Source organism: Nycticebus coucang, chromosome 1 (genome assembly GCF_027406575.1).
Source record: "Nycticebus coucang isolate mNycCou1 chromosome 1, mNycCou1.pri, whole genome shotgun sequence".
NCBI lineage: Eukaryota > Metazoa > Chordata > Mammalia > Primates > Lorisidae > Nycticebus > Nycticebus coucang.
Genome location: NC_069780.1, coordinates 44,608,500 through 44,634,427, shown reverse-complemented (window position 1 = coordinate 44,634,427; position 25,928 = coordinate 44,608,500). Strand labels below are relative to the sequence as shown.

General features: G+C 35.5%; 1 protein-coding gene across 1 annotated transcript in view; it reads right to left on the bottom strand.

Annotated features, from left to right (window-relative positions):
- The window catches only part of LOC128571765 (bifunctional heparan sulfate N-deacetylase/N-sulfotransferase 3), a 202,940-nt gene that overhangs the window by 119,877 nt on the left and 57,135 nt on the right, over nt 1-25,928 (bottom strand). The window contains exons 3-4 of the mRNA XM_053571469.1: nt 16,071-16,158; nt 7,471-7,625 (exon numbers count right to left, since the gene is read on the bottom strand). Coding sequence (XP_053427444.1) covers nt 7,471-7,625; nt 16,071-16,158 — 243 coding nt within the window. The remainder of the gene's footprint in view (nt 1-7,470; nt 7,626-16,070; nt 16,159-25,928) is intronic.

Genomic DNA, 25,928 nt, shown 5'->3' with positions numbered 1-25,928 from the left:
TTTTTATGAAACCAGTTTAAGTCACCAGATACATGTGCTGAAGATGAGATCTAATACTGCTGTTAGGGGACAAGGAAAAGGAATTGAGAGACACTTTTCTACCTTCTCAGAGAGTATGAAGTCTTCCCAGAGAGCGGAGGAAAGGTAATCTGAAAAGGAACTTACAAAGAAAAGGATTCTAACTTCCTGGAGTCACAAAACCAGTTTCAAAAGTTTAATGGTATAGCTAAATGAGAATAAATTCTGTACCACTATAGATATGGGAGGTATCCTTACATAGGTAAAATATAGAACTTTTAAAGAAATAGCAGCACTTCATCTTCATGGAGACAGCCAAGTGGGAGCCTTAAACCTGGATGTTATTTTTGACCTCTTATTTCCTTTTGCTTCATCATCATCCATTCAATAAAAAGTCTGAATGAATCTGTCAGAAATAGTTTTCACATCTCTTTACTCCGTGATCCCATTTCCATTGGTTTAAAGCTGGCCTTCATTTCCTCCTCTTCTTTGTTAATTCAATAGTAAAGCCATTTGTCTATTTACCTCCAATCTTTCCCTGCTTGTCAACATCCTCCACACCCACGCGCTAATGCTCTGTGATTCTGCCATTTCTGAGGAAGTACTAGAACTCTGGGCAAGAGATGACAGTTTCATCTTGGAGTTCAAAGTACTCTGAAAATGATCAGATATGATATTTCAATTCAGGAACGTAGATTTTAAAAATATTCTGATGAAAAATAGTTGTGAAACAATTGGTAGGAACGTAGCAAGGGAACAAAAAGGGCAGGGATTTCAAAGAATGTAATTAGTTCTAAAGCTTATAATTATTTGAAACAAGGAAAAAAGTATCTGCTTAGGATTGTAGCCAACAGTCAAAAAGCTCTGAATTCAAGTTTAGCTGTGTGGTGTGGGGAAATTACTTAACCTCTCCAAGTATCAGCTGTGTCACTCATAAAATGGAGCTGACAGCAAGAGGGCTGTGATGAAAATTAAGATTAATAAGAGAATTCAGTCCATTAAATTAGTAAGTGTTGTAGCCAAATAAAAAAGTTTCAGTGTGGGGCTGTTCCGTGCTGGAGTTCAAAACCCACACAAGAGGTGACAGGAACAGTACCTAACAAAAGACAAAAATCAGCCAACAACAGAAACAAAAAAAGGTCTAAAAATAACGCCAAGAACACTAAATCTCAGGATAAAGTTATTTTCCAGAAATTATCATGCTAATTGAAAATGACTGATCAGCAAAACGTAAACAAACAATATCATCGCATATTCACCACTGGGGGGAGAGTATGAAATACTTTAAATGATGATAGAGTAAAAAAATAGAAATATCTGCTTCTCCACTTGGCTTCTGCCAATATAAACTCTGCTTTCATTTTCTTTATCAAAGAGGACAATTTCCAAAATATTTATGATGACATAAACACAATTAGATGAAGAGACAATGAGATAAACTAAACCATAAACTCTAGTAAAATAAACTATTTCTTTTTTTCTAGGCTCAGGAAAGCACGTTTGAAGGTAATTAAAAAAATAAAGTAGAATTGATGTAAAATACTTTTAGCGATCCTAGAAAAACAAAGAATTGGATACATGAGTTGAAAATATGTCAATTTTCCAAAAAAGGAGAATGGTAGCATTTTGCGAACTGTATCACTGATCTTAATGTCAACCCCGGGCAATTTATCACTGAACAAGTTATTGAGAAATAATAAGGAAGGAAGCAATAACTATGAGGCACACTTATGTTTTGATACTGTGCTATGTAAATCCCTTATAAAATAAAAGTTTTAAATTGATATCAGAAAAATGCCACACACACATTGCTTCTTGATTTCAGCAAGATCCCTGACATACTTTGTGTAATCCTTATGGATCTTAGTTGAGTGACAGAGATTTGTAGTTGATTAACCAACTATTTTTGAAAGGACGATTACTGGGCCCGTGCTAACTTGAAATGCTCTATCACAGATCTCTCACTATGGTATTATGTTCAACTTTACTAATGACCTCAGATACAAAAGTCATAAATGCTTATATTTTGTAAGTATTTTATACTTGTAAGCATAGGGATGACGCAACAGTGGGAAAGAAATAAGCATGTTAAATAACAGAATCAATCTTCAGCAGCATGTTGATACAGTGAAACACTGAACATATAAAAAATACGAAATGTTAAAGAGACCATTGTAATCTCTAAGCTACCAAGTGGTTTACAAAATCAATCAGACAAAAATAAGTGCCAAAGGTTTAATAAATAGCTCATGGCAGACACATATGTGACATCATCGTTTAAAAATTTTAAAGTGATCTTTGGCTACATGAATAGAAATAAAGTCCACATGAAGGAAAAAAATATTTCACTGTTTTCTTATAATATGATCACATTGGTGGACTATAATGTTCACATCAGAGCAACATACATGGAGAAGGAGGTTGACAAGTGAGAAAGTGTATAAATATGGCAACTGGGATGAGTCTGAAAACGTGTTGAATGCTTCAAGATACATCACCTGGAGCAAGGCATGTGCAAATGTATTAATCATCCCTTTCTATGTTCCGTATTTCTGATCCTTTGCTCTCTGGAGCCTTGCTGACCCTGTAGAGACTACCTCTACCAGGACTAGCGACTTCTAGAGATGGCCAGCACCTTCCAGAGAGCACGTTCTTCAAATGCAAAACACCAAATTCAAAGCTTCTACCCTAAGCCACGGCAGACTCTCATGCTGAACGACTTTCCCCCCTGCTCTACTCACCACAGAGCCAGGTACCAGACAATTAGGGACAGCAGTTATACCCCAGAGTTCACCGAAATTGTTCATAGTAGGCGGTCCTGAGCCTGCTTTCCTGCAGAAACATAAAGCTTCTTGCTCCCATGTTCCCCTTGCTTCCTTTGCTTTGTGAACAACACTGCTTCTTCTGCATGTGGCCCGGCGTGACAAGCCCCCTCCTATTGGCAACTCTCAATAACAAACTATCTTTTCAATGGCTGTTGTCTCCTGACCTGTTGAACTCACTACAGCTGAATGATAAGGAAATCTACATGTGAAGAGAGTAATGATAGAATCTTGAGAGCTAGAAGAAATATTTACTTGTATTTACTTACATTTATTGAACACCTACTAGGACTATTCATCTCAATTAGAACTCTGCTTGACTGTGTAAGACTGTACTCTCTCTTCCGTGCCGTTCTTTATAAATGTATTGCTAGAGACTCTTTCGGGGTTAGGTCCACTTAGTTTCTGAGTAGTTGTGAGATTCGGGATAGCTCAGTGGAGGACCTGCCGTGATAGTGGGGGTAAGGGCACAGTGCTGCCACATTTCAATATCATAATAATTGGCATGGCCATCCCAGTTCTCTTAGTTTCAATATTACCCCTGGTAATATATCTCTTAGGCTTTTCTTCTGTCATTTACTTTCCTGAAGTTCTTTCAGCTGTTCATTTTACGAAGTACATTATAGACGTCACCACCTTGGTCATTTTGCTCTGAGTATCAGCCCATGTCTTTTTTAAACTATGCTGCTTGGATTACTCTAGAAATGGTCTTCCAGCTCTGAGAGGACTCTGTGCATCCTGGTTGGAACTCTCTATTTCTCTCAAGACCACTAGAATTATACTTTGTGTTCAATATGAATAAAATGATAATCTGATGTACCTTTTAATAAAGTGCTTCACTGAAATAAAAGTGATAGTATTCATGTTCTAGCTGGTGAGCAAACTAATTAAAAGATTATCATATACACGTATTCTTTAAGCCAACAAGTCTTTCAATATGTTTTAAATTACCTTTTGATACTATAATCTTTCTTTTGATATTGGAAAAGTTAACATTCTCACTAATCAAAAAAGTTTCATAACTGAAAATAGACATTCCAGCTAATATAAATGAGCAGGTTCTGCTGCACTTGGAAAAAAGGGAGAAAAGACACTGCCCAAAAGAATGATGGAAATGCAGTCACAAGTATAATCTTCAGGAAGATTTTGTTTTTGGAAACAGTGTTATACTACTACTAATTTTAATATTATTGTCTGAAGCAGTGTTAAATATCATCTAGTATTGGCAAAGAATTCTATGATAAAGTCTTTACTAATTATTTTATTAACAATTAAACTATCACTATTTGCTAACTTTTAAGGACAATTAAGAAGAGTTCCTCAATATACTACTGAGGATTTTTTGTGATTTAAATAGCATGTTATTTTACTTTTATAATGTATTTTGTCCCATTTTAAAAACTATATGATAGGTATTTTAAATTGTGTTGTAGGCTAATCATTAAGGATACCATTAACCCTTTTCTTAGAAAGGGGACCCTTTAAAGAAAACCTCCTGTTGAAATTGCAGTTTAATATCTGAATTATTCCATATATGGTAAGAAAATATTTTTTTCCAATTGACCTTTCAAGCTGCATTTACTGATAGCTGTGAGCGTCAAATGCAAGTTTGCTTAAAAGATTTGTTTGATCTTCCATGATAAACTACTAGAGCTTTCAAGGTCAAATTAAAATGGACATCACGTCTGTTTGTGAGTCAAGAAGTATGCATGTTGTGCAAAACTCAATGAAAGTATTTGCTAAAACTCAATGAAAATCGTAGGTGTTTGGCTGCAGATGGTGATAGTGAATGCCCAAACAGAAGAGTTTTAGATCACAGTCTCAAAATTCTCTCAGTTGGAAGGGTGGTGTACATTAAATGTCCTCTAACTCAGTTACCCACGTGAGTATTGCATCTGTGACCTTCATTATTGTTTGAACATCTATTTGGTCCCAAGGTAGCCCATTGCTGTTTTTCAAGTTCTTTCAGTTCCTTCTTTGGGAAACACTCATGCTCATTTAAAAATCAAGAGCCTCCAAACTAGTACAGAAAAACAGGATGTAACCCAGTTTAGAAATGCATCATTAGCACAGATTAAGCATTTGCTGGTGCTACATAGGGAGCAGATAGTTGAGGCTGATTTCCCTCCAGAAAAGCTTCTAAAGAATTGCAATGGCTTCTGTACCTATACACGATAAATATATTCAGGCTTGTGGGACGATCCTCAGATTTCGGTGTTTGTCTCCCTTCCCCAGAATTTTAGAGACTACCTACATTAGAGAATTTTATGGAACCTGAGAGAAAAAGCTACTCTTTGAGTTCCACCTTAAATTCTTCATTTCCTTTACATGACCAGGATTACTAGGTATTCCCTTAGGTAACCAGGCAGAAGAGAAATCTAGATTTATACCTATGGACTGGATTGAGAGGCTAGTGCGGAAGCCTGGGGACTTGATTTACGCAACAGTAGAAGACTTAGTACTGCAGTTTACTACCAGTGAGCTGTATAATCATCAGCAAGTCACTGTATTTCTCTGAATCTCAGGTTCCTCATCTATAATGGAACACACTTACAATTCAGTATTGTGAGAGTTAAAAGAAATAATAAAGGCATGTAAAAAATGAGAGTGCTTTATCTTTCCTCATCATATCTTTAAATTTAGCAGCAACACAGTTTTGTAAAATTCATATTAAGTAAATGCCATTCAATACAAACTAAGCGTTTAAACTTAAGGATTTTGTCTCTCTTGCCTGTCATTCCAAACACCTCAGGAGCCCAAGCAAAAATTGAAAATGACAGTTTTATGATATTAAATATAATATTAAAAAAAAACAGCTGCTGTCTACAGAGTGTTAAGTGCTAAGCACTGTTCCCAAATGCTTTACCTGTATACTCTCTTTCCTACTGTTACGGCTGAGGAGGGACCGGTCTTGGACTTCATCTTTTGTCTTATCTGTCCTCTCCTGATGCCTCCTGCCCTCATCAACTACTCTTATATTTGATTAAATGTTAAAGAATAAACTTGATCTTATTTCTGGAGATCCTTCATGATTGCTTTCTCCTGCTTCAAGGCTCACAATCTGGGTTGCAAACATGTAGTTAGCAATGACACTCCTAAGAAACCTCATTTTCTTGGCACTTAAGTTAGGAAGTCAGAATGACCAGAATTTGTTTTTGAATTATTTTTTTCATTCATGATGATTGTTGGTTGAGAATTCTAAAAAATGTGTATAATTCCTGTGCATATCTGTCCTTATTATATATACATTCAGGTATTTACAATTAAAAAATATAAACATAAGATTGGCATTCATTATTCATTCACTGATTCATTCATTCAAGTACCAATAGAACATAACAGTGAATGTTACGTCTTATTGACATGTAACTGAACCTGCCTTGGTAAATTATTTTTTGAAGGCTACTAAATAACAATAACAATATAACCTCTCCCTTCACTTCTCAGTATTTTATCTTTTACTGGTGCCTTTTGTTCTTTTATATATATAGAGAGAGAGTAAATAAAGGTGGCCATGAAGTTCATGTGCAAATTAAATAGTGTGCATGAGCTTCATGGCCACCCTGTGTGTGTATACATATACATATACATATATAAATTTATTTGTTTCTCACAAGTTTCTTTCTCTTTTTCTCCACAGATTTGGGAAGAAATCACACAGTAATTATTTTTCCCACGTCATCTCTTGCTGATTAATATTGCTAATATCACCAGTCTTAGACTTCTGAAGATGACAGAATTAATGTTGCTGCATTGAGATAGGACTTTTAGTAGTCTTTATTACAAATCGTGGCAGTCTTAGTTACCCAATTTTATATGCTATTTACTATTCATGTTTAGATTTTGGGGGAAGAAAGATAACTCTCCATCTCACAGAATTTTGCAAATGCTATCAAAACGTTCCCATAGAATTGGTATGGAGGAGCACCATTCTTGATTTTGTGACAAATTATCCATGTGTAGCAAGGGTGTATTTGAAGCACTTTGTTTCTTTTGAGGAGTAGACTAAAGTTAAAATCTCATTTCCATAAGAGCATGGTTCTGGCCATTCCCAGTCATACTTACTCTTTGAAGTGTGGGTTTTGTGCTCATGGGGTGTGGCATTAGGTCACAGAATATTTCATTTTGTTGGAGAATTCTTTAAGGTGCATATTTCCACCTCCCCAATGCAACAGGAAGCTCCTTTTAGACAAGAGCTCTGGCCATAATATCATAATGAATCTTGTATCCTGTGTAGTCCCTTAAATCAGACCCCTCAAAGCATTAAGTGTAGTGATGAGCACCCAATAACAAACTCAAGAGCCACATGCTGAAAGGCTGTGACACCAAGATCTTGCAGGTGAAGTTTACTAAGTGTAGAGTATAAGGGTTTGAACACAATAATTAAGAAAATGCCATGAAGGCTATGTTAACCAGTTCGGTGAAAATATTTCAGACTGTATATGGAACCAGCACATTGTACCTCATGATTGCATTATTGTACACAGCTATGATTTAATTTAAAAAAAAAAAGCAGCTTTAAAAGTGCCAATATGCCAAAAACCTCAAAGAGGTTTTGAATGTAAAAACCTTGTCATTTCCCTAATTGGAACATACAACTTCAGTGCGAGCGTCAAAATGAGTTACTCACTAAAGCGAATTTCTTGTTGAGAATCATCTGCTCCACCAAAGACGACTCATTGTGGAAGAGGTGGGGCTGCATGTGGCTCCACATGTGTGGAAACCACCAGAACTCATCCACGGACCCCAACAGACAGTCATCCCCTTTATCTTCCTCTTCAGTTCCTTTGGGGGGGAAAAGATCATTTGATTAATTCCTGTTATACTGACTCATCAATTATCTATCTACTATCAAATATGTGTTTAGAAGATATCATTAAAAACTGTCTCACATTCACATGAGGGAAAAACATAGTTCCTGCCACTGACTTTTAATAGGTAGCAGACCTCTTGCAGTTTTCTTTTGAATTTAGAGACATAGTCCAAAACCAAAAGATTGAAAGCAAGGCAAAGTACAAATTGTATTCTTAAGTAGCTCTTTTTGCATAGGGGGTCAAAAGTCTCAAGACCTGTCTGAACGGTTTCAAGCTGCCTTAGCTGCCTTGGTACCCTTTAGTTAATTGTAATACTAAAGTCCAGTCCTATGGGAAGTACTGTGCAGGCTTAACCTGTATTGTATGTAAATAAACGATGATGCAGAGACAGAACTGTGCATCACTTGCCAGAAAGAAATTTAAGGCTCCAAAAAAATTAAAAAAAAAACTTAAAGAAAAAAAAAAAAGGAAGTTTAAGGCTCCAGAAACAGGCAGGCAGTGCAGAACCTTACTTTCCCTAGAACACCTGTCACCGCCCAGTAGTGAGTTTCCTATCTTGACCAGGAATGAGAGACCTGTGTAAGTGACCTCTAATAAACCCATCTGGCTCGCCAAGCTAGACTGGTCTGGGTCACTTTCCTTTGGTCTCTCAGCATCCTCTCAGTTTGGGGGGTGGTTTTTCTACACCATCTTGGGATTTTCCAGAAACAATTATATAAGGATTTAACATGAAAGGAAGCAGTAGAAAATCTGTTAGTTGGGGAACAAACTGAGATTATGACAGAACTCTTTTAAAAGTTGTTAAACACGAGGCATAGGTATGAAATCGCTGCAAGATGGGGGCACAGAATCATTCTCAAGGGCAGTAGAGCTCTTAACTTGGAGTGTCTGTGTGGACTTTGTAGTTTATAGAGATGGGAGGCTTAAGTAGGAAATGTAATTGAGGGATCAGTTAGGAAACGGGTACAGAGCTCCAATGGTAGGTCATTTTGATGTAGGTTGTGCATTTGTTTGAGTTCCTTGGTAGGTCCGAGAAGAAACTATTCAATATTTGGTGAAAACTAAAACATAAGAAGGAAATATGGATATTGTTAATGAAAAAATTAGAGAAAACTGAAGGAAAGGAAAGGCGAAAGGATGAAAGTAATGGAAAAAAAATGTGAAGTGGTAAAGTCCTACAGGGATGTCCAACTTTTTTTCTTCTTTACCACCAGTTGGAAGAATGAGTTGCCTCGGCTACACATTAAGGATACAAATATTAGTGACTGATAATAAACAAAAGAAAATATCTGCAGGTACTTTTCACAATGTCTGACACCACAGATAAGGAAAATGGGGTTTAAAAATTTGCATACAGCCCATGGGCCATAGGTTGGACAGGCTTATGTAGTAAAACCACCCACGCTGTTCCTCGGTGACACTCACGTTCCATATACTTATGCCTCTGGGGCTGCTGGACGCAGACCTCCCACTGTGAAACGCTTATTTCCTTGAGAGTCATCCCTATTGTCATTTCTCTGACTTTTCATACATGGGCTCATTTTATTTCCTTCGTTTTCCACCCCTGCAGTTCACTTGAATGCGGGAAATTTCACAGTTTTCCTAACTTATCTGAGGAGACTGAACATCTCCTTTTGTGCTTCCTCAGAAACAGCTTCTTTACTAAAGCATAAAGTGAAAGCAGTATAAGGCATGTCATGATATCGGTAACCCCAAAACATGCAGCTGCACTTGAATTTCAGCCAGAACACTGAATCCAGTAAGTGCTGAGAGCAGTGGTTCTTCCTGTGAAGTTTGCTTTGTGTGGAGAAAATCTGCTCTCATGTTTTCAATGGCAGCTCTGATATGACTGGTTGTATTAGGGCCCTGCAGGTTGCAGACCCAGGATGGACAGCTGCCCTGGACCTGTCCACTGAGCCCAGCTCTTCTTACCATTGTTCTTTCATTCATTTACCCAAGAGAAGGAATTCAGGGCCTGTTGGCAGGAAAAGAATTAGGTCCGATGGCTTATTGGACATTGGAAACAATTTTCCAAAGACAGAGGTATAGCATGAGGCTTCATGGTCATGTTGACTTACGTAGGCACAACAAAGATTGACTATGATGACATAATTGTCCAACAAGGACAGTATTCAAATTCCATATCCTTAAGTACACTACCAGAATGAAAGAATGTTTTCTCCCTATGTGTAAAGATTGCACCTTTAATTTGTTTTCTTTATTTTTTTTCTTCTTCATCATACACTCATGTGGCCATGGTATAGTGGAACAAAGACTAGCCTATGGAGTCAGACTTGCTTCTTAGTTTATTTGTAGCTTCTAATACATTTAAGTTGTGTCCTTATGCCCAAGTCATATAACCCCTTTAATGTCTGTATTCATATAGGTAAAAAGTAGGATGGCAATACTTATTTTATTGTTTGAGAGCAAATGTCTAGTTCTGACACATAGCGGGTAACCTATAATGTCCCTTTCGTTTCCTCCTGTATTTCCAACAGCTATCCATCTTTTGTTTCATGGGTTTTCTTTTATTCCCCCCCACTCTAATACTACATGAAGGGAGGGCTAGTTCTCGACTGAGTATTATGTGGTAGAGCAGATATTGTGTTCAAGAACCCCAAGCCATCATATTAACACATTAGCCTGATTAATGAGTCATCAGCGTGAAACGTTCTCGGGGCTTCTGAGTGGCTACCTCTACCTCACGGCTTGGAGAAGCCTTCTAGAGAGAAAGGCAAAAGAGTAGGATGATAGATTCAGGCATTTAGAAGCTCTGGTGATCACAATCATGGCAGGATCTTGAGTCCTTCTACCTATTGTGACTGGTGATGCTTAATGAACACGTGTTTTGTTTGCTATAAATCTCACCTAATGTGCGCAATGCAAGGGTGTTCAGGACACCCCTGGGGCAGAAAGGCTCTTCTACAACTTGAAGTTTACCTTGGATGTGAGAACACTGTAACCTAAAAATTTGAACCCCCATATTAATTTGGAAAAAAAAAGATTGTGTCATTTGATTTGTCCACAATTAAACACCTCTGCTTTATTTAAATTCAAGGTACTCTCCCATGCCTTGACATTTCGTATGTCACCAGGACCCCATGTCAGTAGGCCATTTATTTGCTGCAGTTTTACTTTCTCACACTGCTCCCAGGCATAAGCCTCTTAGGGTTTTCCAGAAATCAATCCACTCCTGACTTCCACCTGCCGGCAGTGTGAGTGTGGGTAAACTGAGCTGAAATTCTTCAGTTTATGGGAAGTCTCCCTTCTGATTGCTTTTTAGCCCTGTCCTTTGTCACCTCACACTCTCATTTTCCTCTATATCATTCCTGTCATATGGCATTTATTAATTTTTTTTAGTTGGCCTTTGCTCAAAGTTTATTTATCAGAACAGAGCAATAGATCTCAAGGTTCTTTGGAAAAAATAGCTCAGGCATTTCTTGTCCCTTCTCAAATATCATAGTGAAATGTGTTACTAAAATATTCATGCATTTGAATTATGCCAGAATGATGTCTGCTTTCTGAAAAATGTATCTCAATTCATAGTAGTCTTAATTGTATGTTTTTCCTTTTATCTTTTTAGCCCTGTTTTATTTGATTTAATTTAATCTTACTTTGGGGATATTTTATCTCAGAATTAATTATATTAGGAACAATTATCTATTGCTTATTACTTTAAACATTATGATAAAAAGAACGTGAAATGTAGCTGGTCATGGTTGGATTTTCCTAGCCTCGTGGTATCTTTTTAACTGCCCCACTTGTGCCCACTTTTGTCAGAACTGGAGGAAGAATTAAGAAATCATATTCCTCAATTTTAAGTGCTATTTCTTAAGTCATCATAAAACTATGCTGAAACTTTCTAAAGTTATTGCATATTATAATTTATTATGTATTTATTTAAATAAGTTGTCTGTAATATTTTGTCTGTGGCATTTCCTACTCTGATATTACATTAAAAACCATATTGCAAGGGTGCAAGTCAAATCTGTCAAGTGTTGAACATTCATGTCTTAACACAATAATCAAGTAAATGAGGCAAAAGCTATGTTGATTGGTTTGATGTAAGCACATCAGATTGTATAAAAAAATCAACACATTGTACCCCAAATATGCATAAAGGTATTCATGATCTATGTGTATATGACTTAATAAAAAAAAAAACTATCATAGATTGAGACTTTACCTTGTGCAAAGCATTGAGTTAAGCAATTTACATACATCACCTCATGTAAATTTCACAACCCCATGAGGTAAGGGCCACTGCTAATCTCATTTTACAGGTAAGGAAATTGGTATTGGAGAGGTGAATTAACTTGTCCCATGTCACTGAGAGGTTTGAGACAGAACTTGAATTCTAACACAGATTGAGCACCTTCAAATTTAAGGCCCTTAACTATCAAATGTCGTGTTCAGAAATAAGATCAGCATTTACTAATTCAACGTAACATTGTTTTTCACATTGTTAATTAATTCTGTGATGTGATTAGAATTTATAGATACTGTCAGTTCTCAGTGATTTGGGGGAATATAGGAAACTAATAAACCTATAGATAAGGAGAATCTTTTGCCATTCAGCTCTCCTAATCAAGGGTTGCAAATTAAGCAATAAAAACATAATTTTCCTAGTGCAATGCCTAAGAATTGGGCTCTGTCTCAGTTCAGACTGTTTTGTGACATGTAACTAGCTATATGAGCTTGGGCCTCTCTAAGTTTCCATGTTCTTATCTAGAATACAAGCTAACGTAGTTTTTAGTTCTTAGGATTCAGAGGAAAGGTACATGAAAAGTGCTTTGCAAAGCACTGAAAGTATGATTTTTATCTTCATCTCTTTCTCACAAAAATGCACATACCCTTCAAAAATTGAAATAAATCAAATAAGATAAAGCTCTTCCCTAAAATAAATTCTCACCAATATGACAAATGTGCTTTTCTCCTTCCTTTCAAGACTGAGTAAAATGGATAGGATTTTTAATAGAGAAATAAATTACTTATTTAGAAGGGAAATCAGTTCAATTAAATTTTATAATATTTAATTTTTTTTAAATTATGTGTTAAATTTTATATCTGTTCCCAATGAAAAATGATTTTGCTGGTCTTAGAGAATCCTGGCTACAGATTCATGGAAGCTTTCATATTATGCACAGATAACAACACTGTTTTAAATCCTGGCCTTGGCTTCTTCCGGTGTTGTACTTTCCCTGGCTTAGAGAGAGGATACTGTTACATGAGCTGTGGGAAGTGTCCAAGTAAAGAAAGAGAACAAATCTTTCAGAGATGAGAAGAAGGATATAGATTGGCCAAAGTCGTTCTCCAGCATTTAAGGTTGGACACACATATACACACTAAAAAAATAAAAATAAAAATAAATGAATAAATAAATCTTGGGTGATTCTGGGTTGTCCTGGTTTTGCTATTATAGTTTTTCCTATACTCTCCCCCTCATTCTAGACACACACTATGTGTTCTGTTCGTCCTTGGTCTTGCCCTGGTTCTTCTTTATTTGTATGGTAACTTTCTTTTCTTCAATGTCAAAGAATCTAAGATCATCACCCTGAAAGTAGGGTACATTTAGGAAGAGATTATAGGTAATCTTCTATTTCCTCAAGCTCTTGGGCCTTCCCATTGTAAAATTTATGGTGCTATGGGTCTAACATTGCTAGAAAGATAAAAAGAACATCTACACACAAAGATCTTACTTTATATATCTATGCCAAGGTGGCAGAACTTTCCTATAAGGAAGACATTTAGAACAGATCTCTAATTGTTTTCATTTTTGAAATTACAGTAAGGGCAGTAACTCAATCATAAACAAAGTTAAGCTATGATCATGATGTTCCCAGTTATGAATATTTAAAACAACCACAAATATAGTATATTTTATATACTGATCTAAGAAATTAAGGAGAATAAGGGCTTCAGAATTTCCTCTGTTAAGATTACTCTTAAAACCTACAAAATTTTTGAATTGAGAACCTAAATTCATATGTAGTTGTATGATAATAATGTATGTATTCCACAAATGTGTAATATGGAACTTCTAAAGTCAAGTCTCATGATTCTATACTTTTATGGAAACAAATGAAAATTCACTTAACTCTGGAAATGCAATACTACTTCTATCTAAAAATGTAATTTTTACATCGTTTATGTGCATATGGAAATTATATTGATCTTAATAGTAGATAGAATAGAGTAGATAGATGGAATACTCAGCATTGTAGGCTTATTAAATCTTTGAAGGAGCACATTTACAAAATAACTCATTCTCGTATTATTCATTAAAAAATTGAAAAAAAATTATAATTGTAGAAAACTATTTGCTAAATTTGTTTAAATGTTATATCACTTTTAAAAATTACTTACATCTTTATTTATTTAAATAGATTATACACAAATGTGTGGTATAAAATGCAAACAGTTCAAAAGCAATATAGTAAAAGGCAACTTCTTCTTTTCATCTGTTTTTTAATTCCCCAATTCCCTTCTTCACAGATGCTCATTCATACCAGTTTATTATGAACTTTTCAGAGCCATCCTATCTGTATTAATAGACATACAACTATGGAAAATTACTTAAACACTCCATAACCTTATAGTTTTCTAAGCTATAAAATAAGTTAAGAGTACTATATTCAGAGTTGTGTAGATTTTATCCTCACCTTTATTTTTATAGAAATGGTAGCAGGTTCTAATGATTACACTATACCTTGACTTTTCAAAGTATTTCTTGAGAGATCTTTCTTTATCAGTAACATTTAAAATTGTTCCTGTCTTTTTAACGAGGGCAAAGTATTTTGTAATTTATATATACTGGTATATCTAATCTTCTTTTAACTTCAAAAAATACAATTGATTCATCCCATCACGTAACTGATTGTAACAGATTTGCTAGATAAAATATCAATGCACAAGATCAATAACATATTTATATAACATCAATGAAGGAATAGCAAATGAAATAAAAAACAAGACGCTATTTACTACTGCATCAAAAAGAATCTTAGGGGAAGTAAAATTCAGTGGAAATCAACAGGGGGAGGAGGAAGGACAGGATGAGATCTGTGAAAACCTACCTAACAGGTACAATGAACACTATCTGGCTGATGGGCCTACTTATAACCCTGACTCAAATATAACAAAATCTATAAATGTAACCAAAAACATTTGGACCCCCATACTTTTTTTTATTAAGTCATATACACATAGATCATGAATACATTTATGCATAATATTTTGAAAAAAACAAACAAACAAACAAACAACAACCTGAAGAATAAGTTTAAAGACTACAAAGTTTAGTATGTAGTCTTTAAACAACAAAAAGAATAAGTTTAAAGACTACAAAGTTTAGTATGTAGTCTTTAAACAACAAAAAACCAACCCAAAGACTGAAAACAACCATACCAGTAGAATGGAATGGATAAAAGACATACAGTGGAATATTATACATCAATAAAAATGAAAGAATTACAGCCTATAACAGTAATACCTGTGAAAACAAAATAATGTTAAACAAAAGGAGCTGGATATAGATGAGTCCATATTATGTGAGTCCATTTACAGGTTATCTGAAAGCCAGGCAACATTAAATCATGAGATTAGAAGTCAGGATAGTGGTTTTTGTTGAAAGAAGCTAGTGACTAGAAAGGGGAAAGGGAGGGGAGGGAGGGGGGAAGGAGGGGGATTAATGGGATTACACCTGCAGTGCATCTTACAAGGGTATATGTGAATCCTAGTAAATGTGGAATGTAAAGGTCTTAGCAAAATAACTAAGAAAATGCTACAAAAGCTATGTTAACTAATGTGATGAAAATGTGTCAAACGATCTATGAACCAAGTGTATGGTGCCCCATGATCATACTAATGTACGCAGCTATGGTTTAATAAAAAAAAAAGAAAAAAAAAAAGAACCAAAGGAGAAGCACTTCTAATAATATACTTGTTCTTTCTTTTTGAATTTTTTTTTTTTTTTTGGTAGAGACAGGCTTTCACTATGTTGCCCAGGCTGGTCTTGATCTTCTGCTCTCAAATGATCCTCCTGCCTTTGGGAGCAAAGTGCTGAGATTACAGGCATGAGCAACTGTGCCTGGCCTCTTTCTTGATCTGCCTGTTGGTTACATAGTTTTGTATAATCTTTGAACATTCACTGAACATCATACTTACAATTTATGCACTTTTAAATATGTCAATTACAGTTCAATAAAAATGTAAATCTATTAGATAATTATACAAACTTTCACACCATCAACATTCTCTAAATGTCAAAAAACAGCATGTTAAATGAAGTTGAATGATATGAAGAAATAATAGAAGAGGGACACAGGCAATGTAGGAAGATGTGGGCAGGAGGGGTGCAATTTTGTATAGAATGGTCAGAGAGAACTTATAAAAACAGTTGATTGCCTTTTCTTACCTGTATGGTAAAATTTCCCTGAAAATCCCAGGTTGAATGTGAAATTTGTGATTTGTGCACGCAAAAGATTCTGAGTATCAAGCAGGGCCTGAAATATATAATTAAAAAAATGAAGTAAAGAATGATACTGAAAAGTTTTAAAAAGATATCTTTCTTTGGCATTCAGTAGGTAAAATCACTCCTTTACATACAATAAAACTAAATGATGGAAAGTAGTTTCTTTATTCTTTAAAAGTAGAGAGAAATTTTTGAGATTACACAAAACATACACATATATTGATCCTTTAGCTTAGAATGCATCAACAAAAAGTATCAAAAAGAAGTTAAGTGAAAATAGAAGTTTATTCTGCATGCATCAAAGGAATGAGTAACTAGTACATAAAATACATTCCATTTTACCCCTCAGGGACATAGATCACCAATTGTCAAAAGAAAGACATTCATTTAAAGTGAAGCTATGCAAGAACATTTGTTGAAAGAAACAAACTGTTATTTCTCAGATACATCATTGATCTTCAAAATAGATTCCCAGAAGATAGCAATTGTTATTCAAAAGGGGATATCATGGTAAAGTAGGGCTCTAATTTTCCCTTTCATTGAACAAACAAACAATTGCAAAGTCATGTTAAGGTAGATAGTAAGATGTATGGAACAGTTTCAGTCTTCGGTGTCCAAACTGTATGTGTGCAGGGTGTGGACAATTCCTGCAGGGTGTGGAGACTCCTGCCCAAGTGGAGTTGAGGTATTCATTAGGGGAAGTTCACCAAAGACTAATCAACTCTTCAATGGAAAGCACCCTAAGATTCTTGAATCTCTTGGTTCAGAAAACTTCACCTTGAAGTGAAGATTTCTACTCAAAAGAAAAAACATCATTTTACCATAAGGACATTTTCACTAGAATGTTCATCACCACTCAGTTTACAGTCACTAAGATGTGGAATCAACCCAAGTGCCCATCAACATATGAATGCATTAATAAACTGTGGTATATGTATACCATGGAATACTATTCAGCAATAGAAAGATGAGGACTACATTTTTTGTATTAACCTCCATGGAGGTGAAGATCATTCTTCTTAGTAAAGTATAGGAATGGAAAAGCAAGAATACAGTGTACTCAATACTAATATGAAATCAATAGATAAATAATTGCACACCCATGCGAGAGAAAAAGCACAATTAAATTCAAGTGGGAGGAGGGGAAAGAAGAAACGAGAGGGGGAGGTGGAAGGGGGATTGGTAACCTCTCACCTAATAGGCACAAGGTAGCAATATAGAACACACCGCCTGGGTGAAGGGCTCAACTATAACATGAATGTATCCTAATCATTTGTACCCTCATATTCACTTGAAATAAATTTTAAAATAAAAAATCTTCACCTTGTTATTTCCAGCAATCTTGGACTGTTGAATCATGATCTTTACCCAATGCTAATCATACCCTCCTCACCCCTACCTTTGAATGACCTACCTTTATCTAAACTTTACATGTCCAGTTTTTAGTAAATTTGAAACTTGCTATTCCCTGTCCTGGTGTTCACCTCTACTTCAGTCAGCTATAAACTCAGCTTTGTCTGAAAAAATCCCCTACTTCTGATAAGAAAAGCTATTTTGAGTCAGAATTTTAATTGTTATAGCCTATGATATTTATCATGCTATGAGTATTTAATAGACTTCTTTTTTTCTATCTTTCTCATGCTTATTTATTTTATATTCTTATCTTCCCTCTTCCTACCCCATATCCAATAGTAGTTGAATGTTCATCTCAGCTAAGCAGAAAGTAGAGTTGTTAGATTTGTAAATGATCTTCGTCAACATTTCTTTAACACGTGAACAGGAGAAATGACTTGCCCATTTTCACAGATGAAATTTGTGGGAAATCATAGAGTAAGGTCATAGATACATATTAGGTCTTCTTTTACCACATCCTATCATCTTTCCCCTTTTCCATAGCACCTAGGGGCCCACAACCCAATCTTATTTTCTTCACAGTAAAGATGACACCTGGAAGCTCAGCCCCATCATGTTCATGGCCCCAATACTTTTGGGGGATGAACAGATACACAATTTTTGATTCAGTGACTACCCCATCATTGTATGCCTTGCCTGAATGCAAGAGACTCTTCCTGTTTACAAAAGCAGAGGAAGAGACCTTCTGGACCTCAAGTTTAAATTCATCTGACCAGTGGTAAGTTTTTGAAGTGCAGGTGTCTAAGATGTAAGAGGCTCATTTTAGAGATACTCATGACACACAAGTTCTATAGAGGTTTGGACTTTGAATGTTTTAAATTCTATACAGAGCTCCCCTGAACCATGCAATTTTTCCACCAGATTGTCTTTCAGCAAGATTACCATTTTTGAGAAGAACCTGAGATGACTGTGCTGCCTATTTTAAACAGTATTTCTGCCAAATGCATTGAATTGTAAACTCTGATGAATCAATATTGAGAATTTGGTGTGGTCTGATGTTTCAGAGACAATTAATGGAAGAGATTTTAGCAGATCCACCTTTGGTGCAAATTAGATATGATTCCTATGTTGGTTTTGATTTTGGTTATTTAATTCCATTAATTTTTTTTCTTACCATCAACTCTTAAACTGAGCATTTGAATTTTGAATTTGGGCATTCACTTGACATGCCATTTTATCATGAGATGAATCTCTTGCAATTGCCAATGCTTCTATTTTCATTTAACACTTCCTATGTGGCTTACAGTTTTAAAAGTGTTAACTGAGTTGTCTTCTCTTAATGGATATCTAAAGTTCAGCTCTCCCAGGGTTTTCACCGAATCAAAAAATACAACCACGAAGTTAATACTGTATAAGAAAATTTGCCTAGTAACTGCTTAAATAGTATGCTGAGTTCTCAGAATTAAAATTAATATCAATTTCAATGATTGATACATATGTTAAAGCAATTTTAAGATCCTTAAGTATATGTCATATCCCTTCAGCCAGAAGTGAATAATAGCTAACTTGACAAAACTGTGAAGACTATAATATAAAAAACTATAGAAAGGTAACTATGGGGGCAGACAAATTAACTAATGGTGCTGCCATCAGGGACAGGTTAGGCTCTTAACAAGACTGGGGCATGGGGTGGGCAGGGAGAGGAAAATTCAGCCAGCTGAGCATCATGACGTGAGCAAAAGAACTGCCAGGTGTCCACTGAACCCTGGTGTAGGGAGGGGTGCTGGCTGAGTGTAAGGTGAGTCTTTTTCTCTCTGTCCTTATGGAAGGAGCACCATGTGAGGAATTGGAAAGTATGGATTCAAATTCCAACTCTGAGACGGACAGGGTTGGGAGTCAGACAGTCTCAAATGGAATTTTGGATCTGCCTCTTTTTGGCGTTGATGTGTTATGAAACTCCCCTAGCCTCAGCCTCATCATTTATAAAGTAAGGCTAATACTGTATTAATTACCTCAAAGTGATGTTGTGAGGACTAAAGAATTCACTTATACTCTTGACAGAGAGGCTGCCACATAGGATGTGCTCAATGATCAATAATTGTTGCTCTTCTATTATTGCCGCTGCTGCTATTACTACCATAATACTAATATGGTTGTTGTTATTGTTAAATGAGGTAGGACAAGACAATGCATTTTGCTGTTCTGAACTTTTCCCTTCATTTAAGAGAGGAGACAATGATCTAAATCATAGAATTGTGTTGAAGATCATGAAAGAGACAATGTATGCAGAAGTGCTTGGTGAACATCTTTAAAAAGTACCAGGAAATATCAGATGTCAATATGATGATTGTCAGCAGCGTATACACGGGGTGGTGTGTGTGTGTAGCTGGCTCTATGTTTACATCTCATGTACTTCTTCAACTTTGTTTCCTCATTGTTTCTCTTGCCTTCAATTCCTCTTCTCTCCCCCTTCTCCCTTTTTCCCTCTTATTTCTTCTCCCTCATTGAAAATCTGAGCTCTTTTTCTTCCTGTCTTCCTTTCCTTTAGATCATAACTTTCTTCATTTTTTCATTTTACTCAGTTTCATTGTCTTAACTTTTCTTCTTTCAGTCGTTAAAATATGGTATCAAAATTTAGTTTACAATTATTTGTTGTGCACTCCATGCTTTAAATCTCAAAATTGAGTACACTGGACCTTCTTCCTTTTTGTTTTATTTTTTCATCCAAATTAAACTTGAGTTTGAACTTTGTGACCCTTGATTGAATTTTGAATGTATGTTTATAATACTTGATAGGAAAAAACCAAATCTGTCCTGTTCTTAGATCTTAACAAACTAAATAAAGTTCCTGTGAACTAACCTCTTAGCTAGAATACATTGACTCAAATTGCTGAATTAGTCCTAAATTTTCAGAGATGAGTTGGCATTTTACACATTTATTTGAAAATCTAGAATCAAACTCTAAAACAGTTAAGAGATAAACTGAACCAGAAGGCAGATACTAATTATGCCTATATATACGGTAAAGGGAGAAATTTATTTCCAGATAATATTTTAAATACTTAAGCAGTGATATGTGTCATCTTTTACATTGTTTTTCTAAGCCATATTTTGGGGTGTCTGTGAGCATAATGTTACACTTTCATCCATTATTCCCACCTTTTCAAAATATGCTTATCACTAGCCAATTCTGTGCAAGAAGCCCACATACCCAGTGATATTCTTAGAAAACATCTTTTTCACAAAATTCCTCATTACTACAATGATTTTATTCCACATTATTTTAAACTGGAATAGTTTACTCATTACTGTGAACAGAATGCTATAAAAATGATACAAAATTATGCTTTGCCTTATTCTGTATATGCAATATGTCTAAAATGGTACGGTAATTTCTAAAAAGCTAATCATAATAAACAAAATCAATACTCCAACACCACAGAAAACCATATGTACTCTGGGCAAGCAAACCCTTTCTGATATGCAGAGTATTTTGGCCATAGACCAAAGAGCCACAGACCACTCAAAGAGATACCATTTCACAGTCCCTAAGAAGGCAGATGTCTACCTTCAAAAGTGGTCTGATGATTGAAAAATCATACTGTTGTTTTTAAGTGTTCCTAAATACTGATAAACATATTGTATTTAGGAGGGTAAGTTACAATTTTGTATATCAGTGACTATTTTTAAAATAATACATTATCTTTCGCCTGATTAAAAACTATTAAAGTCATTAAATTCATCACTTAAGATGAGTATCACAATGGTTTTACTTCCCATTTAATTTAGGACCAAATAAATCTATGCATATGTACATACATAGGCAAATTGGAACCATAAAATAAAAATTGGAGCTATACCATCAGGATTAAAATACAGAGAACTGAAATTTTCATTTAACGGTGTATCATGAGCTTTCTCCTGTCACATGAGTCTTACAAAATCAAGTTTTCCAATGAGTGCAGAATACTGCATCAGACAGGTGTACTGTAATCGAATCATTTCATCCTATTGTGCATCCTAAGGTTGCTGACCTTTCTTTTTTTTGGCTAATACAAATATCACTCTGTGTATCAATACATACTTATATGGTCATGTGCCTCTTAATAACGTTTCAGTCAATGACAGACCACATATAAAATGGTGGTTTTAGGTGTGCAGTAGGCTATTTCACCTAGGTTTGTGTAAGCATACACTCTGATGTTTGCTCAATGACAAAACTGCCTAATGAAACATTTCATAGGGCACAACCCCACCATTAAGTGACAAATGACTCCATAGTAATAAAGCAGACATTTGTACAGCAGAAAATAATTCTTCTTATCTTTCAACAAACGAACAAGTTTGCAGCAAATTTGAAAGTGCTTTTCAGCATATGACAAGGGAACATAATATTCAATTAAAATTATAAGAGAATTGCACTTTGAATACGATTTATCACAAAACATTTCAAAATTATATTTTCAAAGTGTGCTACCCCACTAAATTTATTTTTCAAGTCTTCATTTTGCAAAGCCAAGAAAGTTTGCAGGCATTAAAAGAAATCTAATTGAAGGCAAAAAAAGGATCTAATTTGAAGAAATTGAGCTGTGAGAACTGAGCAAAATGATAGCTTTGATATATCTTTGGATTTTCTCTAACTTTGTTAACAAAACAAATATATCAGAGTAAATCAAGGACACAAAAATTAAAAGTAACTGCAAAAAAAGTTTTATATGGAGATTCATTTTATTATTCATAATATCTGTGGCACTTTTGGGGGAAATATCCCGTAATTTTTTGTTTTTTATTTATGTTTTCCCGATTATATTTTGACCTATCTCAGCAGGCAAAAATATTGTGCTTGAGCACAGAATTTTTACAGTTCATATTTTCTAATTAAGCAAATACTATTTATAAATATAAATGTCCATATCTGCTAAAGTAAAGAAAGCAACTGGGCAGCTAATGATAAACTCCTACATCTATTTATGTTTATATCTACACACACACACACACACACACCCCAGGCATCAGAGATACTTAGTGTACTAGAGATCATTATTCCTATTTCAGATATGGTAGACATGACTTGCATAGTTTAATTTACTTACCCTTGATCATAAAGCTAGTTAAGTGCTAAAAAAGTGGTTGAAATAAGGATTTTGAGTTTCAAAGCTCACTACTTACATCCACAAAACTAATAAGAATACTAACATTGAGCACTGGTATAATATCTCTGGCATACAGAGCTGTGGGGATGTAATCTTCTGGAAGGAAATAAAAGGGTGCTCTTCTTTCACTTTCATCGCTAGCTTTCACTTTTAGTTTTCAAAACCTAAATGGTAGGTGAATTTGTTAGGGTTATCCAGAGAAACAGAACCAACAGGAAATAGATGTAGGTCTCTATATAAGAGGAGATTTATGATAAGAATTGGCTTATGCGGTTATGTAAGCAAGCTGGAGAACCAAGAAAGCTGGTGGCATAATGCAGTTTGGGTTTGAAAGCCTCATAAATTGGCAGTGACAGAGGTGGGTTTGATGTAAGTCCCAGTCTGAGTCTAAAAGCCCACGAACAAGGAGTCCTATGTCACAGGGCAGAAAAAGAGGGATGACTTAGGTCAAGCAGAAAGAATGAATCTTCCTTTCCTCCACCTTTTTGCTCTATTCAGGCCCTTCATAGACTGAATGATGACCAGTCTCACTGTGGAAGGCTCCTAAACTTTACTCAGCTCCCTGGTTCAAATGCTTATCTTTTTTGAAAACACACCCACACGTGCACCCCCAAATCAAGTTTTGCCAGCTACATGGACATCCCTTAATTCAGTTAAGTTCAAGGTTGAATTAACCATCACACCAGCCTAACTAGGAATGCTTATCCACTGGCATCCAGATTAGAGAACTCACTCAGTGTACTGTCTGCAGAGTTGGACCCCAGGTTACTGAGGGATTATGAAGCGCTCCAATGATACCTTGTTCTCTCTTTGACCAGGTAGGGAAGACTGGGAAAACTCTCTATTTAAGACTTGCTCCTGGACAAAGAAATCACTGAAATAGTCTGGAAACTGTCGATTAGGTTTGACATTGAGAATAGAACACCATGTACAATTAGAGGGAAGACACCTTAGAGGAATGCAATGAGCATAAACTCCAGGATCAACTTAACTGCTGGACCTGCCTACACAATTACATTCAGCATGGAAATAAGAAAGAAATTCAGGGCAAGTGGGTAAGCTAGTGAGAAGCATACTGCTTAGCCATTTTCTGCAAGAGTATTTAAATTCTCTTGACAAGAAACCTATAGACATAGCACAGCGCTACCTAACTTAGTAACATTCCTTATGGTTAAAAAAACCACTCAGCTCTCAGCTGCCCTTATTCTAAATGTAAACTATACACACTGGAAGGGGGAAACTATGTTAATCTTGCCTGCTTAAAATATAAAGACCAAAGGTTGGAGTGTGTTTTCTATGTTTTGCATGAGTTTTTAACTAGGAATTTGCTAATTATAATGATATATTTTAGAAATTATCTTCCTTCTGGTTAAATTGCCATAGCCCAAGGCTGCCATCTGTTGAATGCCCAGTCCTTGAGTGTAGCCTCATGAACACTGCCATGTCCATGGTGAATGAGCAACAGATTTGGAGTCAGAGTGATGTGAGACTGTGACTCGCTACTTGATTACTGCACAGTCATAATAATACGTTTGGACAAGTTACTGAACCTTTTAAAATTACAGCTCCCTCCTCTGGAAAAGAGGAATCAGTATACAGCTTACAGGCTTGGTTTGAAGAGTAAATCAGAAAATGGATATATGGCCCCAAAACCTTTCCTACAATGTAGAAACCGAATTCCAGTTTTATGAATGGAATACTTTGTTTCTTCTTCTGCTAATCTTAAAAACTCCTTTTTGCCCTGTCACAAAATTCCATATTCTATTTCTTCCCACTACCCGGGTAGAGAAAAGTAAGACATATGCTTAAAATTTTAAACTGTATTTTCAAACTGAATCTTAGCACTTTGGGGGTTGTCTAATCAACACTAAGGAGAAAAATGATCCAAGCATCTCGACGTGTTATAATATTCTCCATGGGGCTTTGTACTTCTTCCTAAATGACATTAGTGAATTCTTCATTTTCCACATAAATGTTTATGCATTTTAATGTTTCTTTTGTAGTTAATAAAGGATAAAGATTTGTGTAAATGTGAGGTAAGAGTTACATAGTAATCTTGAATTATTTCTCTTATGTCCTTTAACTGGTGTTGGACTTACATGGTACATAACTGCTAAATTATACAAATGAAGGGTAATTAAATTGTACAAATGTGGGGTGATTTTTCTAGAATATTTATTAAGATGCAATTGGCAAATAATATGAGAGTGGGAAAATAGGAAACTATTACGTAAGTGCTGCTCTCACTAAGTATTCACTTGAAATTGCTATGCATATTCTATTAGCTTATGGTTGATATGCTTAGTTATAATACATTTGACATACATACCATTTTAAAAAATAAATAAAAGTAAGCAATATTTCACTGTTCTTTACAATACAGTAGCCTTAGGAACTATTAGTTAAATCTCATTCATTCACTTATTAGAAAAGAGAGATTTTGTATGTCATCATAAATATAATTTTAACACTCTAATAATTTAAAATATTTGCTCTATCAGCAAAGCCAAAAAGGAAGCAGAGGTGTAGGATTTCATTTGTGAAGCTTGAAGTATCTCAGTCCACATACTATATTCCTAGAGTAAATTTGATTTCCTTTACTAGTTGAGAGGTCTGTTGGAAACCCTATGGGTAGCTTATCTTTACTGCTCAAAAAATGAAAGTGCTAATTCATAAGAAAAAAACTGATAAAATCTTCATTAGCCAACCTCACCCCAAAGAAAAGTTGGTGTTATATGTTAACAAGTGCGAGATTGAAGCTGGACTATAAATTCCATGAGGTGACGAGAGACAAGAAAGCTGACAAGAGACATCAGCTGTCAAATTGTCTCAGAAGGAAGGAAATGTTTTAGATAAAAAGCAAACACAGATTGGGTGTAATTCTGAGAGAAAGGTGCCAGAATCTATCAGATACTCCATGGGAAGAAGTTGGGGATCAGAACAATAAGGAGCGACATATATTGACAGAGATCAATGTGTGAGGGGCTTGGAGCCTGGAGAAAGGGTATGTGGGATAGTTTGTTTCTCCCTACCTCACGTCTTTGTCAGTCAGCAAGCTGCTGAGCTGCTGGAGAATCTTTCTACCCTCATGAGCCCCAAAGCTGCTGCTGTTGCCAACCTACTGGCTATGAGGTCAATTTGTAAAATTTTACAACATTTACTGACTCAATTATACAGTGTGTGGTTGATTCTTACCCATAAAGCACCACTTACTCTCTCAGAGATTAAACTGGACATGCCAATACAATTCATGGTGTTAAGAAGACCACCGGGCTGGGGAAAGAGAAAGATTTTA